Source organism: Lineus longissimus, chromosome 9 (assembly GCF_910592395.1).
Source record: "Lineus longissimus chromosome 9, tnLinLong1.2, whole genome shotgun sequence".
Classification (NCBI taxonomy): Eukaryota; Metazoa; Nemertea; class Pilidiophora; order Heteronemertea; family Lineidae; genus Lineus; species Lineus longissimus.
Window position 1 is genome coordinate 7,065,952 of NC_088316.1, and position 13,049 is coordinate 7,079,000.

Genomic DNA, 13,049 nt, shown 5'->3' on the forward strand with positions numbered 1-13,049 from the left:
TCAATCCCCAGACTCGAACTGCAAGGAGCACTCCTAGCCTCCAGATTGGGAACTACACTAATGAAGGAGCTACACCTACCGATCACAGCATCCATATACTGGACCGATTCAACTACTGTCCTGAGATACTTGAAAAATGTGACGAAACGCTTCAAGTCCTTTGTCGCTAACAGAATCTCAGAGATCCTAGAAACAACCAACTCAGACCAGTGGCGATACATCCCAACTCATCTGAACCCTGCAGATTGCTGCTCACGCGGTATGAAGGCTGCAGCATTGTGCGCAGATGAGCAGTGGAAAACAGGCCCAACGTTTCTGAGACAAGAAGAAGATACCTGGCCTCGACTAGATGACCACAGTCCATTGAAAGATGTAGCTGCTAATGATCCGGAGGTGAAGAATGTCATAAATGCTGTCACAACCAAATCGGTGGAGCAGAATGATGGAAACGGTGTGACGCCGAAGGTCATGGATTTGACCCCTCTAGTTAATCCATTACACTACTCATCATGGCACAGACTTATCATGAGGACAGCTTGGCTGAATCGGGCAATCTGCAACTTAGTCTCAGTGATCCCACGCTTCAAAATGAAACCCATCAGAGATGTCACAGTCACAGTAAGCGAATATCAAGGAGCCGTGCAGTTTTGGATCCGTTCAGCCCAACATGAGATGTTTCCAGATGAAATTGGAGCCTTAGCCAATCAAGAAGCAGTTGGCGAGAAAAGCCAATTAGCACCACTGACACCATGCTATGATGAAACCCTACAAGTCCTCAGAGTAGGTGGACGATTGAAAAAGGCCAACATACCAACTGAAGCAAAACACCAGATAATCCTGCCTGATAGCCATGTTGTGACGTCACTTCTGTTCGAAAACACATCGATCCAAGGCACATTGTGGAGTAGAACATCTAGTTGCAGAAATGAGGCAAACATACTGGCCAATCCGGGCTGTGATATTATGAGTCTTGAGAATCGAACAATCTGACCATGGCAAACCACAAAAGACAAACTCTGGTTCTCTTTTAAATCATTTAATTTCCTTTCAGACTATCAACAGGCATAAAATACATCGGTTACAGATTCTACAGTGGCGCAAGCATTCAATCAAGGGTTTTATACTAGTTTGGTAAAAAGACTGTGACTATTTCCCCCAATAATTCCCAAAAGTTACAACAGGTGATTTATGGCTGGATACAACCCCATGTCGATATCCTCCCCATTTATCAAGCGATAGAGTAAATCTAATAGCTCTTGTAAGAAGGCAATCAAATCCCCCAATTCAAGAAAGGTGCCAATTACTACAATATCATCTGCATATATATGCACACCAGGTGCCTCCAATGGCACAAACTGCTGCGGCATTGTAGAATGCTAGGATGATAAATGAAATATGGGTTGCACTTAGTTACTCTAAGTCAAAACACTTAGTTACTCTAAGTCAAAATGTCAACTTGAAAATGGCAAATTCTGCCACCTACCTCACCTGTTAGCCAGAAACAGTAGCAAAGCACTAAGATCAGGCTTGCATCTACCAATGTAGTGCGCACTGGTGCTTGCACAGCAGATTTACTTTGGTAAAATAAATCTTGCTTAAAAATACGGTTGTCTCTTTTAGAGCTGTTAATTAGGCCATGTGTCCAGGCAATCTGAGGCTAACCAGGCTAATCAGGGTTTTATACAGCATCCACGGGGGTCACCCACGGGCTACAGACCCTCGAAATGCTAACCAAAACAAACACGTTTTGAAAGATGTGCAAACTTCAGGCACAAAATACAACTAATTCCCCCAAGTCACAACTTTGAAAATAACACCAAAAGATTCTATAGATATTCCTAAATTAAATGGTACCTTTGAAATTACTTTCATACACATATTTACCTGCATTAAACTACTTTGAAAAGTTGCAATCTGAAAGTTCACCGCTCACTCATCAAAACAATACATAAGTCTCACGTCATCCAACATGGAGGACAGTTTACAAAAAGTCACAAATCGCAGCATAAAAATGGTGAAATACAAGCGTTCAACTCCTTGTCAACTTACCAGGAGGCTCTCAATCAAGATGGTGGGGGGGTAATGTAACAATATTAGCTTTTCACCTTTCGTTTCATCTGGGGACAACTCCTGGGTTCATATTTTACATACACCCGCTGTGTAACAAGTACCTGTTTTCCAGGTTGGGATTTTAGATGCAACCGTATCAATTTTACTGGATCAAATTTTCGTGTTTGAAGGCCATTTTTATCTACATGTGCTCACACCTATGATCCCTATTCCTAAACTTTCTAGTGCTGCCATCTGTTGGCTTCAGTTGCAGACTGGAGCCATCTTAAATTACACATTTCCAAAATTGTCTATTACAAAAAACCAAAAATATCCCCATTTCCACATCAAATTCACAACCAGAACTCCCTGTGGTACTTACTACAAGTTTGCCACAGGGATTCTAAGAGTCAATTAAATTATAGGGTAATTACAACTACTTTTTCTAAACTTTTTAATCAGTCAACTTATTCTCACCTTCCCTAGTAAATGCACAACATGTTGTACCTTGTGTAGTCTACACACAGCATGTAGTGTATCCCTTTTTTATGTACATGTATGCTGTGCATTTTTACTATGCACACATGCATGTACTAGTTTGTTCATAGTATATTAAAATATAAATATCTAAATTATCCTTTTTCTCCTTTTTTAAATTCTATTGTACTCATCACGTACAAGGGACATTTCTTTTGCTTGGCCTTCCTTCTCTTTTCATGGACGTTCAGACTTTGAATCTGAGAACTCCAGTCTACGTTTCTTGTTGTTGGCCTTAGGGCGGACAGGATGAGGTGGGCTGTATATCTGTCTTGCATTATAGGATTCTTCAGCACTAGCTCTGGAATGAACAGAAATTAATTTCAATCACTGTTAAAACAGAAACACCGGCCATCAATGCTGTATCGGCCAGATGTCAGCAAGTTTATAGACGTTTTGCCTTGGACTGAAGAAAGGGCAACTGAGTAAAGGGAAAACCCATTGTAAAGTTCCAGAAAGTATCTCAAAAATATTTCACCTTTGCATGATATTTCAGTTTTTAGCTCAGCTGACAAAGTCAGCGGAGCTAGTAGAATAGCTGTTCAAATGGTGTCCGTCCTGCAATCCATCCATCTAGGGACCCATCTGTGGACAAAATTGGACATTTCTGATTGGGAAGGCCTAGCCACTTCGTTGACAGTGCTAAATTAGGAGTTGCCCAAGGTGAACTCAAAAAACGAAAAATCAGCGCGATCCGACCTGTATTAAGAGAATGAGGTCATTTCGCGTGTAGATTTCTTTCCCTTTTTACCTCGGTCCACAGAGCAAATATTGTTTTCAAATGTGGCTGAATATTTTTTAATATTTTTTCATTTTTTACTTTTAATGGAATTAATATGGTTTTAACTGCCAGTTGGCGCTGCAGGCACATTGACTGAATTTTGGCGATTTCAAATTTGGCGGTGGCTCAACTTTTTGCAAGCAGTGCCGCTGATTGGCCGATCGATAGAAGAAATGCCACCATTTAAAAATGGCGGTAGTCGCTGCTTCAATGAAGATGAGTGAACTTTCTCATGTTCAATCGGTTGATACTCTTTTAATCAACATGACCATGTACCTGAAATTTGTTTAGGTACTGAAAAGAGTCTATATAATTCAGATTTATCGATAGTTTTTAGCTCACCTCTTAGCAGAGGTGAGCTTATCCCATACCGTGGCGTCCGTCGTCCGTCGTCGTCGTCGTCGTCGTCGTCGTCGTCGTCGTCGTCGTCGTCGTCGGCGTCGTCGTCGTCGTCGTCGTCGTCGTCCGTCGTCCGTTAGCAGGGCACGTTTCGTAACTGTTAGAGCTATTGAGTTGAAACTTGGTACACATGTACCCTTATGTAATGACACCTGGGAGACCAAGTTTCGGTCCGATTCGTTTCATGGTTTGGCCACCAGGGGGCCAAACGTTAAAAGTGAAAATATGCAATATCTCCCTCAATAGTAGTCGGGAAATTTTGAAAAAAATATGGTAGGTACTTCTAGCAAAGGTGCATCATATATTCTCCGGGTTTTTGATTTGACCTCCTTTTCAAGGTCACAGAGGTCAAATGGTGTAAATTGGCCGTTAGGATGTAACGATGGCACGTTTCTAAACTGCAATGACTATTGATACCAAATTTGGTACACATTTACCCCTTAGTCAGGTGATCTCAGGGACCGAAGTTTGGTCCAATATGATTCACCACTTGACCACCAGGGGGCAAAATCCAAAACCCTTAAAAATGTGATTATTCCTTAACTTCTTGCCCGATTGCCACCAATTTGATATCATGGGTACATCTAACCACCATACAGTATATGTCACACAGGTTTTTAATTTGACCTTCTTGTCAAGGTCACAGAGGTCAAATGGCGTAAATTCGCCGTCAGGCCGTAACAATGGCACGTTTCTTAACTGCAATGACTATTGATCACAAATTAAGTACACATGTACCCCTTGGTCAGGTGATCTCAGGTACCGAAGTTTGGTGCGATCTGATTTGCCGTTTGGCCTCCAGGGAGGGGGCCAAATCCTAAATTCTTCAAAATGCCATTATTCCTAGTAATGACTTGCCCGATTGGCACCAATTTTATATCATAGGTACATCTAATTCTAACAACCATTCAATGTGTCACCCGGGTCTTCTTTGATTTGACCTACTTTTCAAGGTCACAGAGGTCGAATGTACTGTAAATTGGCCATTTTGGGGAAATTGTAATTGCTTGGACCTACATCAAACCTAACACTACATGACACAAGACCATGCTCTTTATCCATCTTTCCTCCACATGAGGTGAGCACAATGGCCCTGGCCATTTCATTTATAATATTGCGGAAATTTTGTGCACAAATTAGCGAAAGTTGGTGCTCGTCTCATGTCATTTTAGAGCGAGAAATTTGTTTCCGTCGATCTCTACCACTGAAAAATCGCTTGCATAGCTTCGAATTTTTGTGAAAATAAGTATCTGAACTTGGTTTCAAATAGTCTAGAGAGTTACCTTTGTGGTGATACATATGGTATGTGATAAATATTTGTGGAATTTGTGAAATTCGGTTTTCAAACGTGCCGATGATGCAAGCGATCTCGCGTGAATTTTGCAAGTCCTGATATGTCGACCGGGTGTCAAAAATCACTCGCCTAAATTCAATTCAAAGATCAAAAATAATATCTGAACTTAGTTTCAAATAGCCTACGCAATTATCATTTCGGTGATATATAATGCATGCATGTAATAATTGATTAATCTGCCTAAAACGCGCTATTAAAACGGCGAAAGATCGTGATAAACACTCTGGTGGCGGTCGCACTAAATAACGACCGGTAGGGCCCGGGCTTACCGGTCAAATCGTCCCCGATCAAAGTCGTCCCCTGGAGAAATCGTCCCCGCTGATACCAAATCGTCCCCGAGTCATATCGTCCCCATGTCAAGTCGTCCACGTCTTCATACTGCACTTCTGTTGCGTGTTTCTCCGTCATCTCAACGGCCAGTATTGTAGTTTTTTACAGTTAAAACGCAGAGGATTTTCATCAGAATAGTGTTGTGGGAGCCAAGTATCCGGGGGTGGGTCAGGAATTCGGGATGGGTGATGCAGTCGCTCGGCGGGGGCTCCGGGTATGAACAGTGTATCAGTGTTGGCCCCCTATTCTGTTATATTTAAAAAATAATGGAGAAATAAACTCGGACTTTAGTTATCAATGATTTATTAGGATGAAAAAGAAACAAAATTAAGTACAACAGCACAATCATTTAACGTTTAGTTTAGTGAACATAATATACATGATATAAGGAATTTCCAAGATGTTTTGGGTACAATAAAATAGTGGTGAACGCCATATTTCTGTTCAATTGCGGCAAATAAAAATAGCAAATTAGGCTACATCATGATATTGCAGAACACGTGGGCTTTGTGCATATAAAACACCTATTACATACACTTATTTTGTTTATCCGAGTCACGTTACAATTACAAACGAGAAGATGATAACTACATTAATAGGCAAGTACATTAATAGGCTGTTACTCTAAATAGAGTTTTTAAAAATATACTTTCCATATTTTATAAATGTAGGCCCTATCTGCTTTGACCAGAGTTTTCTTCAGTTACATGTACCATTTTATGAAATGTATTGTTATTTCTCTTTCCCCAAATATGGGGGGTACAATAAAAATTATTATTATTATTATAGCCTACTACATGTAATATTAGATAACACCTTTAATAGTACAGTATATATAAAACCCTGATACTGATAGTACAGTTATAGAGTGATAGGCATACGGTACAACTCTAACTCAGTCGCCAATTCATCAATTAATTTACACATTATTATACCATTAAAAAAGAACGTCTTCCTCAGTTAAAGAGTTTATGGTTAGGCGCACCAGTGTCCGTTCGATTTTGTAACACCAGGTGGTTTAATTGTCCGTATTGCTGGCAACCAGATGCGAGCACTTTCGTAGGAGTTGAGTTGCCGTCTTCTTTTCCTGTATAAACTCGTCCCAAAGCGTGAAGATCTTCCCCTGTTGTTGTCTGTAGACCTTTCGCTGGCGGCGTTCCAGTTTGGCATCGGAGATGAAACGAACTTGCATCTCAATGAGACTGGCCTGCTCTTGTAGAAGGCGTGTCATCTTGTAGAATTCGAGATTCGACTTTGCGGCATGACGATTTAGCATTCCGTGCCATCCTTCGACGTCATTGTTCGTCCTAACGGGTTCCATGAAGATAGACCAGGTGCGCGGGCTCCACAGTTCGTTAGCGATCCACGTGCGGCGAACGTAATCCGTGAATTCTTGCAGAGCGGGCGTGTTGGCCTTCCTGACAAGCTTTTCGAACATCGGCTGGATATGTGCGTGCGGCAGGTACGGCAGGGCCATAAACTGTCTCAGCAACTTGTGGGTATCGTTATCGTTCTTGTATGCTGGCGAAAGACCGATTTCCTGAATCTTCCTCCATAAGCATTGGGCCCAGTGGAAGGAGCAGCCCATGATGCGAATATTGCCGAACACGAGAGGTATGGCACGCCACATCGCCGCTTCAAAGTCCACAACGATCTTTGCAACTTTTCTGTCCGGGCACATCCTTCGTATGGCCTTGAGCACTTTCTTGTAATCTTTTTTGCGTTTCCCCGACATCAGGATGAAGGCGACTGGTACTTGTTTTACGTTGTCTCCGCTCTTCACGAATGCGTGGATGGATGCGAGCTGGGTGAACGGCGCCTTGACCAACTTGAACGTCCCGTCAATATACCACGTTTTGGCATTCGAAAGGAGCTGGACCATCTTGTCAGTTGCGAATATTAGGTGACGTTTCTCGCCTACGGTGATGTCGGCACGAAGGAATGTCGCTGGAACGTATGTTTCGTCAATTTCGAAATCGAGGGTGGTAGGATCTTGTGGTCTGGCCTTCTGACGGTGACGATTCGCAGCTCTGGCTAGATTCTCTGGTTTCGAAAGCGCCGGAAGGGGTGCCGAAGTTTCGTGTATGCCTTCGTCGAGTAAGGCCCGGTTCACAATCTCCGCTGCCGACGTGAATACCTGCCGGGTGGCCGTCTTCTTCACGTCCGCTCGGATCTTCGCGGCAACGGCTGCACCGAGTTGTGCCTCGTGGACATGCGGCTGCACGCCCCGTGTGAAATTGTCTCCTTTTTGCATCACGGACGCCTTACACCAAACTACTTTGTTCCTGACGCTGCACGTCCATGTCGTGGTCCCCTTCGCGGTTCGTGGTCGTTTCTTTACAGTGTACGTGTAACCGTTGCTGTCTGCCAACTTCGTTTTCCCTCGCTGCGTCCCATCAGTGACCGTCGTGTAAGTGGTTGCTGGTCCGTCATCGCCGCCTACGTACTCTTGTGGTGTCTCATCAGCCATCGACGATTCTTCTAAACGCTCCGGGACTTCGAATTCTCCAAGGGTGGGGTCGGGGTCGTCTGCTGGCTCATCCACTTCCATCTCTTCCAACAAAGCGTCAGCTTCCACTTGCATCTCTTGCAACCAAGCGTCAGCTGCCTCCTGGAGTTCAGATGGGGTTGGAGTTTCATCTTGTCGATCTGTGGGGGTTGGAGTCTCATCTGGTCGATCTTGGTCTGCCAAAAACCACGTGCGTCGGGTCTGCTCCAACGAAAGACGACTGCTCTCAGCCAGGGGTTGTGGGACGCCCGTGATATTCGCATCGCACTCTGCACACGACCACTCAATGTCACTTCCCTCTGTCACGGCTCTTCTGTACTCGGCACGGCTGATACCAGTGTGGCACGTACGATGCTGCCAGCTACCGCAACCATCACATTGCAGGCCTTCTTGTCGTGGTCTCACAGGTCTCTTGCAGGAAATACAATCGTTCATTATGCTGCTGGATGTTGGATGTCGCATCTATTCGAAATCGAATGAGGAACCCTAAAATCCGGCAGGTTTATATAGGGCCTATAGCTCTGCTTAATTGATGATATCTTCTCAAAAAATCATCTTCATCTCACCCTAATTGCAGTTATTGATTACTAAAGGTGTTAATTGTTGATTACGAAAAGGCACTTCTGCGAAAAAGGGCACTTGATGCGCACCCCCTGTACCCCCCTTGTATCTGAATGTGGAATTATTTAATTTAAAGTGAGTCCATAGGCAGGAGCTAGGTAGGCAAGATTAAGTTACTCGAAATCGCTGATAGGGGTCTCTCTAGCTCCTGCCTAATCCTCCTTTAACTTGATAGTTAGGGATTCGACAAAAAGATAAACTTAAATAGAAATGGAAATACAGGAATACAACACAGGGCAAAACATTCCATCCAACCCCACAGTTTTAGCAAACAATAAGAAGTTTCACCCCTCCCAAAAATGGCAATTTTTACCGCCTTCAGAAAATGTAATGCTCGAAGTGGATTGACTTTTCTTTGGGTCAGGGCAACTTCTTGGAGCAATATTTGATATCTGCCCTAGCACACCAGTAGCTTATAGTTTGAAACATTTTCTAGGTGAGCTTACAAAGTCATCTTTGGTTTCAAAGTCAATGTCAAAATGACGGTACATGATGGACATTTAAGATGACATATACATGTACATTTAGTATTTACTATTTTTCGTTTTGAACCCTTTAACCGTGTGAACACATCTCATTATGACACATTGACCATCATCTCAACTAATTAGCTAATTGAAGCGGCATTTCCTTTAATTTATGGAACACATCTCATTATGACACATTGACCGCCAACATCTCACCTAATTAGCTAATTGAAGCGGCCCCTTTGATCAATTGGCCCAGTTGTGATATTAACTCACTGATCATAATGAATGGTTGTGTTCATCAATTTGCGGCCCCCTTGCTCAATAAGCCCAGTTGTGATATCAACTCACTAACATATTGAAGCGGCCCCTTTGATCAATATAGGCCCAGTTGTGATATATTAACTCACTGATAGAATGAATGGTTGTGTTCATCATCAATTGAATTAGCGACCCCTTTGATCGGTTGTGATATCAACTCACCATGGAACTTTAAAAGATACCGTACTAAGTATTCACAGGTCCGTGAACTAAACATTGCTAAAGGCTATTTGAACGACTTTTCCTTTAATTAAACAACTCACTGCGTATGCTAATTTTTCTTTATTTCCAGGGGCGGATCCAGGAGTCTGAATAAGGGGGGGGCGGGCATCTATTTTTTACCGGATATTTATGTCGATTTTATGACGATTTCCTAAAATTCGTGGTCAATTTCAAAGATTTTTCTCAAATAAGGGAGGGCGTACGCCGGGTCCGCCCCCCTCTAAATCCGCCTCTGATTTCATCCCTTATACAGGAATAGACTTATAGAATAGACATATCATGCCACTACTGGCCTTATGCCATACCCCATACACCACCGGGTTCCATCATGCACTGGCGCCGGAAACCGGGACGATTTCACCCGGGGACGATTTGACATGGGGACGATTTGACTCCTATGAGCGGGGACGATTGCTACTGGGGACGATTTGACTAGATACCGGGCCCGGCGTCTGGCGGAGAAAAAAAGGTAGCGGCCGGAGGTTGAAACGGGATTTTTATGCACTTTTAACTGTATATATATGTTGTTTGGATGTATTTCTAACAGTTCTGTAACTTTGATGACCAAGCTTGCGCCCAAAGTTGGTGAAATTGATGCTTGTTTATGGACTGCGCTAGCGACCGGAGAATTCGCCGTCGGCCATTTTGGCTACGGTCCCTGAGTTGTTGTGGTTGGCAATTTTGCAACAAATTTCGCCATTTAGGCTACGTTTGTTTACAATTATTTTGAAAGTCACATTATGACATCGTAGTATGAATTCCACTGCAGTTTCGTTACGCAGCAATGCTCATGTTTTTGGTTTGCAATCCTGTACTGTCTGTACACTGCGCTGTGCATGGCTGTACTGTAGCTGTAAAAAAGACAAAAACCATAGCCTAGCCCTATAGGACAGGCTTAGAGTATAACTCAACAAACAGGCCCTCATGATTCATTTGATGGACACCTTATTTGATAGTACCTCATCATTAAGTCCACTAGATCCTGTTCTGTCACATGTCGTAGACGATAGACAATTTTCAACAGCTCTCGGCTCACATCATGTGGGCACGGTTGGCTGTTGAGTGTTATGGTTCAGTCTGTGAGACTAATTTAAAGAGGTTACACTTTTATTTTGAATTGGAAAACAGCCCACAGGACTGACTTTTCACTGAGTAATAAGTGTGCCCTTCGAAGGTAAAGTCTCTTTCTGGATTTGCTTCCATAGATGCCTTGTTCAGGATATCATCTGACCGATGCCTGATCAAGCACAGACTGTATCCGGTGGTGTACATTTCCCCGTCTATGTCACCCTTTTTTATTCAGTCAGTGTTAATTTCTCTTCTCTTTTTTTACAGATTAAAGGACAGTTCTCGTTAAAATGCTTAAGAAATTGGTGTGCTATGAATGGCCCGGTAAAAACCTAAGGCGGGAATAAGCTTTCATTGATAAATCTAAGGAGTTTCAAGAACCCCAAATCACTAGTAAGGTTCATAGGATACTGGTCTGTCATTGGTTTAGGTCTCCTTATCATTTACATACTCCAATATCCAGAAATCTATATCATAATACTATAAGGCGGCTCGCTAAAGTGCCATTTGGGGGTCGTGTTTCGTCTCGAAATTTTGCACGTTTGCAGGTGATATGTTATCCTGATGCAACGTCATGTTTATTTTCGGAAATTTACTTCAGCGGAGCAGTAATGAGGGATTTTTAATCGGACACGGTCAATTCTCCTTATCACTCACGGAAGCCAAGCCATTGCTGTTCAGTTATGCAGGGGATTAATGAATCACCTGCACTCCCTGTGGGGTGAATAACACTACCTGTTGAACGGCTGGCTGTAGGGGGATGATTGGAACAGCCTGTACACGTGTTGACCTGCTGAACCAAGGTTAATGTTATTTTCAATCCACGATTGTAGGTCACCTGATCTTCGAGATTTCGCGGGAAAGAAATTGTAAACAAACGCATGTGTGCAGTTCAAATGTAAACAAAAATGTATTTTGATACTTTTGGTTGCTGGACTTGGGTTTTCCCGCAGTAAGGAGCTGGGGTCAAATTGATGGTCTATCGTATATTGGTACTGTATTAGCCAGAGCTAGCCCTTGATTATGAAGGGATTTTCAAATTAAAGGTTACAATGGTATGTTAATGTGCTCACCACAGCTTTCAAAACTTGATGTATCTGAAGAGGCACTCTGAACTTGGCATGGCCTTATCAAGGAGCTGCTCACGGTGCTGAACTTCTAGCTTGCCTGTCGACTAAGTGCCTTGCCCGAGATCATGCTACATGTAGGAGGAGCACGCATTTTAAAGTTTTAGTAGTGATAGTGCAATTGGTCCGAGCCATTTGGAGGCCGACATGTGAAGGCCTATCTGGGTTCTCCTTCATCTCCGTATAAAAAGGGGCATATTGCTGACTAAGGAACGAGGTATATTCACATTGCCTCATCATCTCATTCGGACCAATTGATTTACTTTTATATGCACGCATACAGCACGCCACAGGGTCCGAGTCTGTGGACAAATGGTTGGTTTAATTTGTCTCTTCGATATTGCTCCTTTGATATTGCATTATATTTTCATTGCAATTCAATCTATTCAAGGTATAGCCCATTTGAACCTGCCTGCGCCACGGGTACAATGCTAGTATAACAATATTTACGATAACTTTTTATGTTTTTGACATTATTTGCGACCATTATCGATAACGCGCTCCATGCGGATTCGTAAGGTACTATTATAGTATAACACCATGCCTCGTCAAGTTACCTCGCTTGCGGAGCCACCTGGGTGACCCACGTGCTTAGACTCATAGTAAACATTGTAGTAGAAATATGCTAATGACTATCCCTTATATGGAAACCGAAGTAGTTGAATATTTTCACTGCAGGTGTCTCTGATAGTCACGTGGATTGACGAGCAATCTCCTGTTGTTGGTTATTGCAAGAGGAGTCGTTGGCACATTTCAAGTCAAGCACTTGCTGTTCCCACATTCAGAGTGAGGTGTGCTTACTCGTTTTACTGCTTTCCATTCCCGGAGAGCGTTATCAAATATCTGCTGCAAGGCAACAAATATCTGCCGCAAGGCGCTTCAAATATCTGCCGAAAGGCATCAAATATCTGCCGCACCAATAAAGTTCATTTTGTTAACCAACTCTTTATCTTCTTTTCTTCACATACAAAAAAGACCGTCCCAAACATTTGGCTGCATCCACTTCATCAATGTCCAGACAACAGTCGGTTCATTTGACCATTGTAAAGCACCAGGCCCCACCTCACAAAATACACTGTAATAATTATGTACCTTGTGTCCATGTGCATGTTATTAGTTCCACCTACGCTGCATGAAGACAAGGACTCCACTCTTTGACGTCACCACACAACTCCTTGACGTCATCACACACCCCACTACTGCAACGGCAATAGAAATGACTTTACGTCATAATACCAGGGTGACGTCAACTCAGTACTTCAGC

At 42.9% G+C, this 13,049-nt stretch overlaps 1 protein-coding gene across 1 annotated transcript; it reads left to right on the plus strand.

Annotated features, from left to right (window-relative positions):
* Positions 1 to 60: 60 nt before the first annotated feature.
* On the plus strand, positions 61 to 1,135 carry LOC135493593 (uncharacterized). The gene is made up of 2 exons (XM_064781044.1): positions 61 to 780; positions 1,052 to 1,135. The coding sequence occupies exons 1-2, from the start codon at positions 61 to 63 to the stop codon at positions 1,133 to 1,135; spliced, it is 804 nt and encodes a 267-aa protein (XP_064637114.1).
* Positions 1,136 to 13,049: the final 11,914 nt, after the last annotated feature.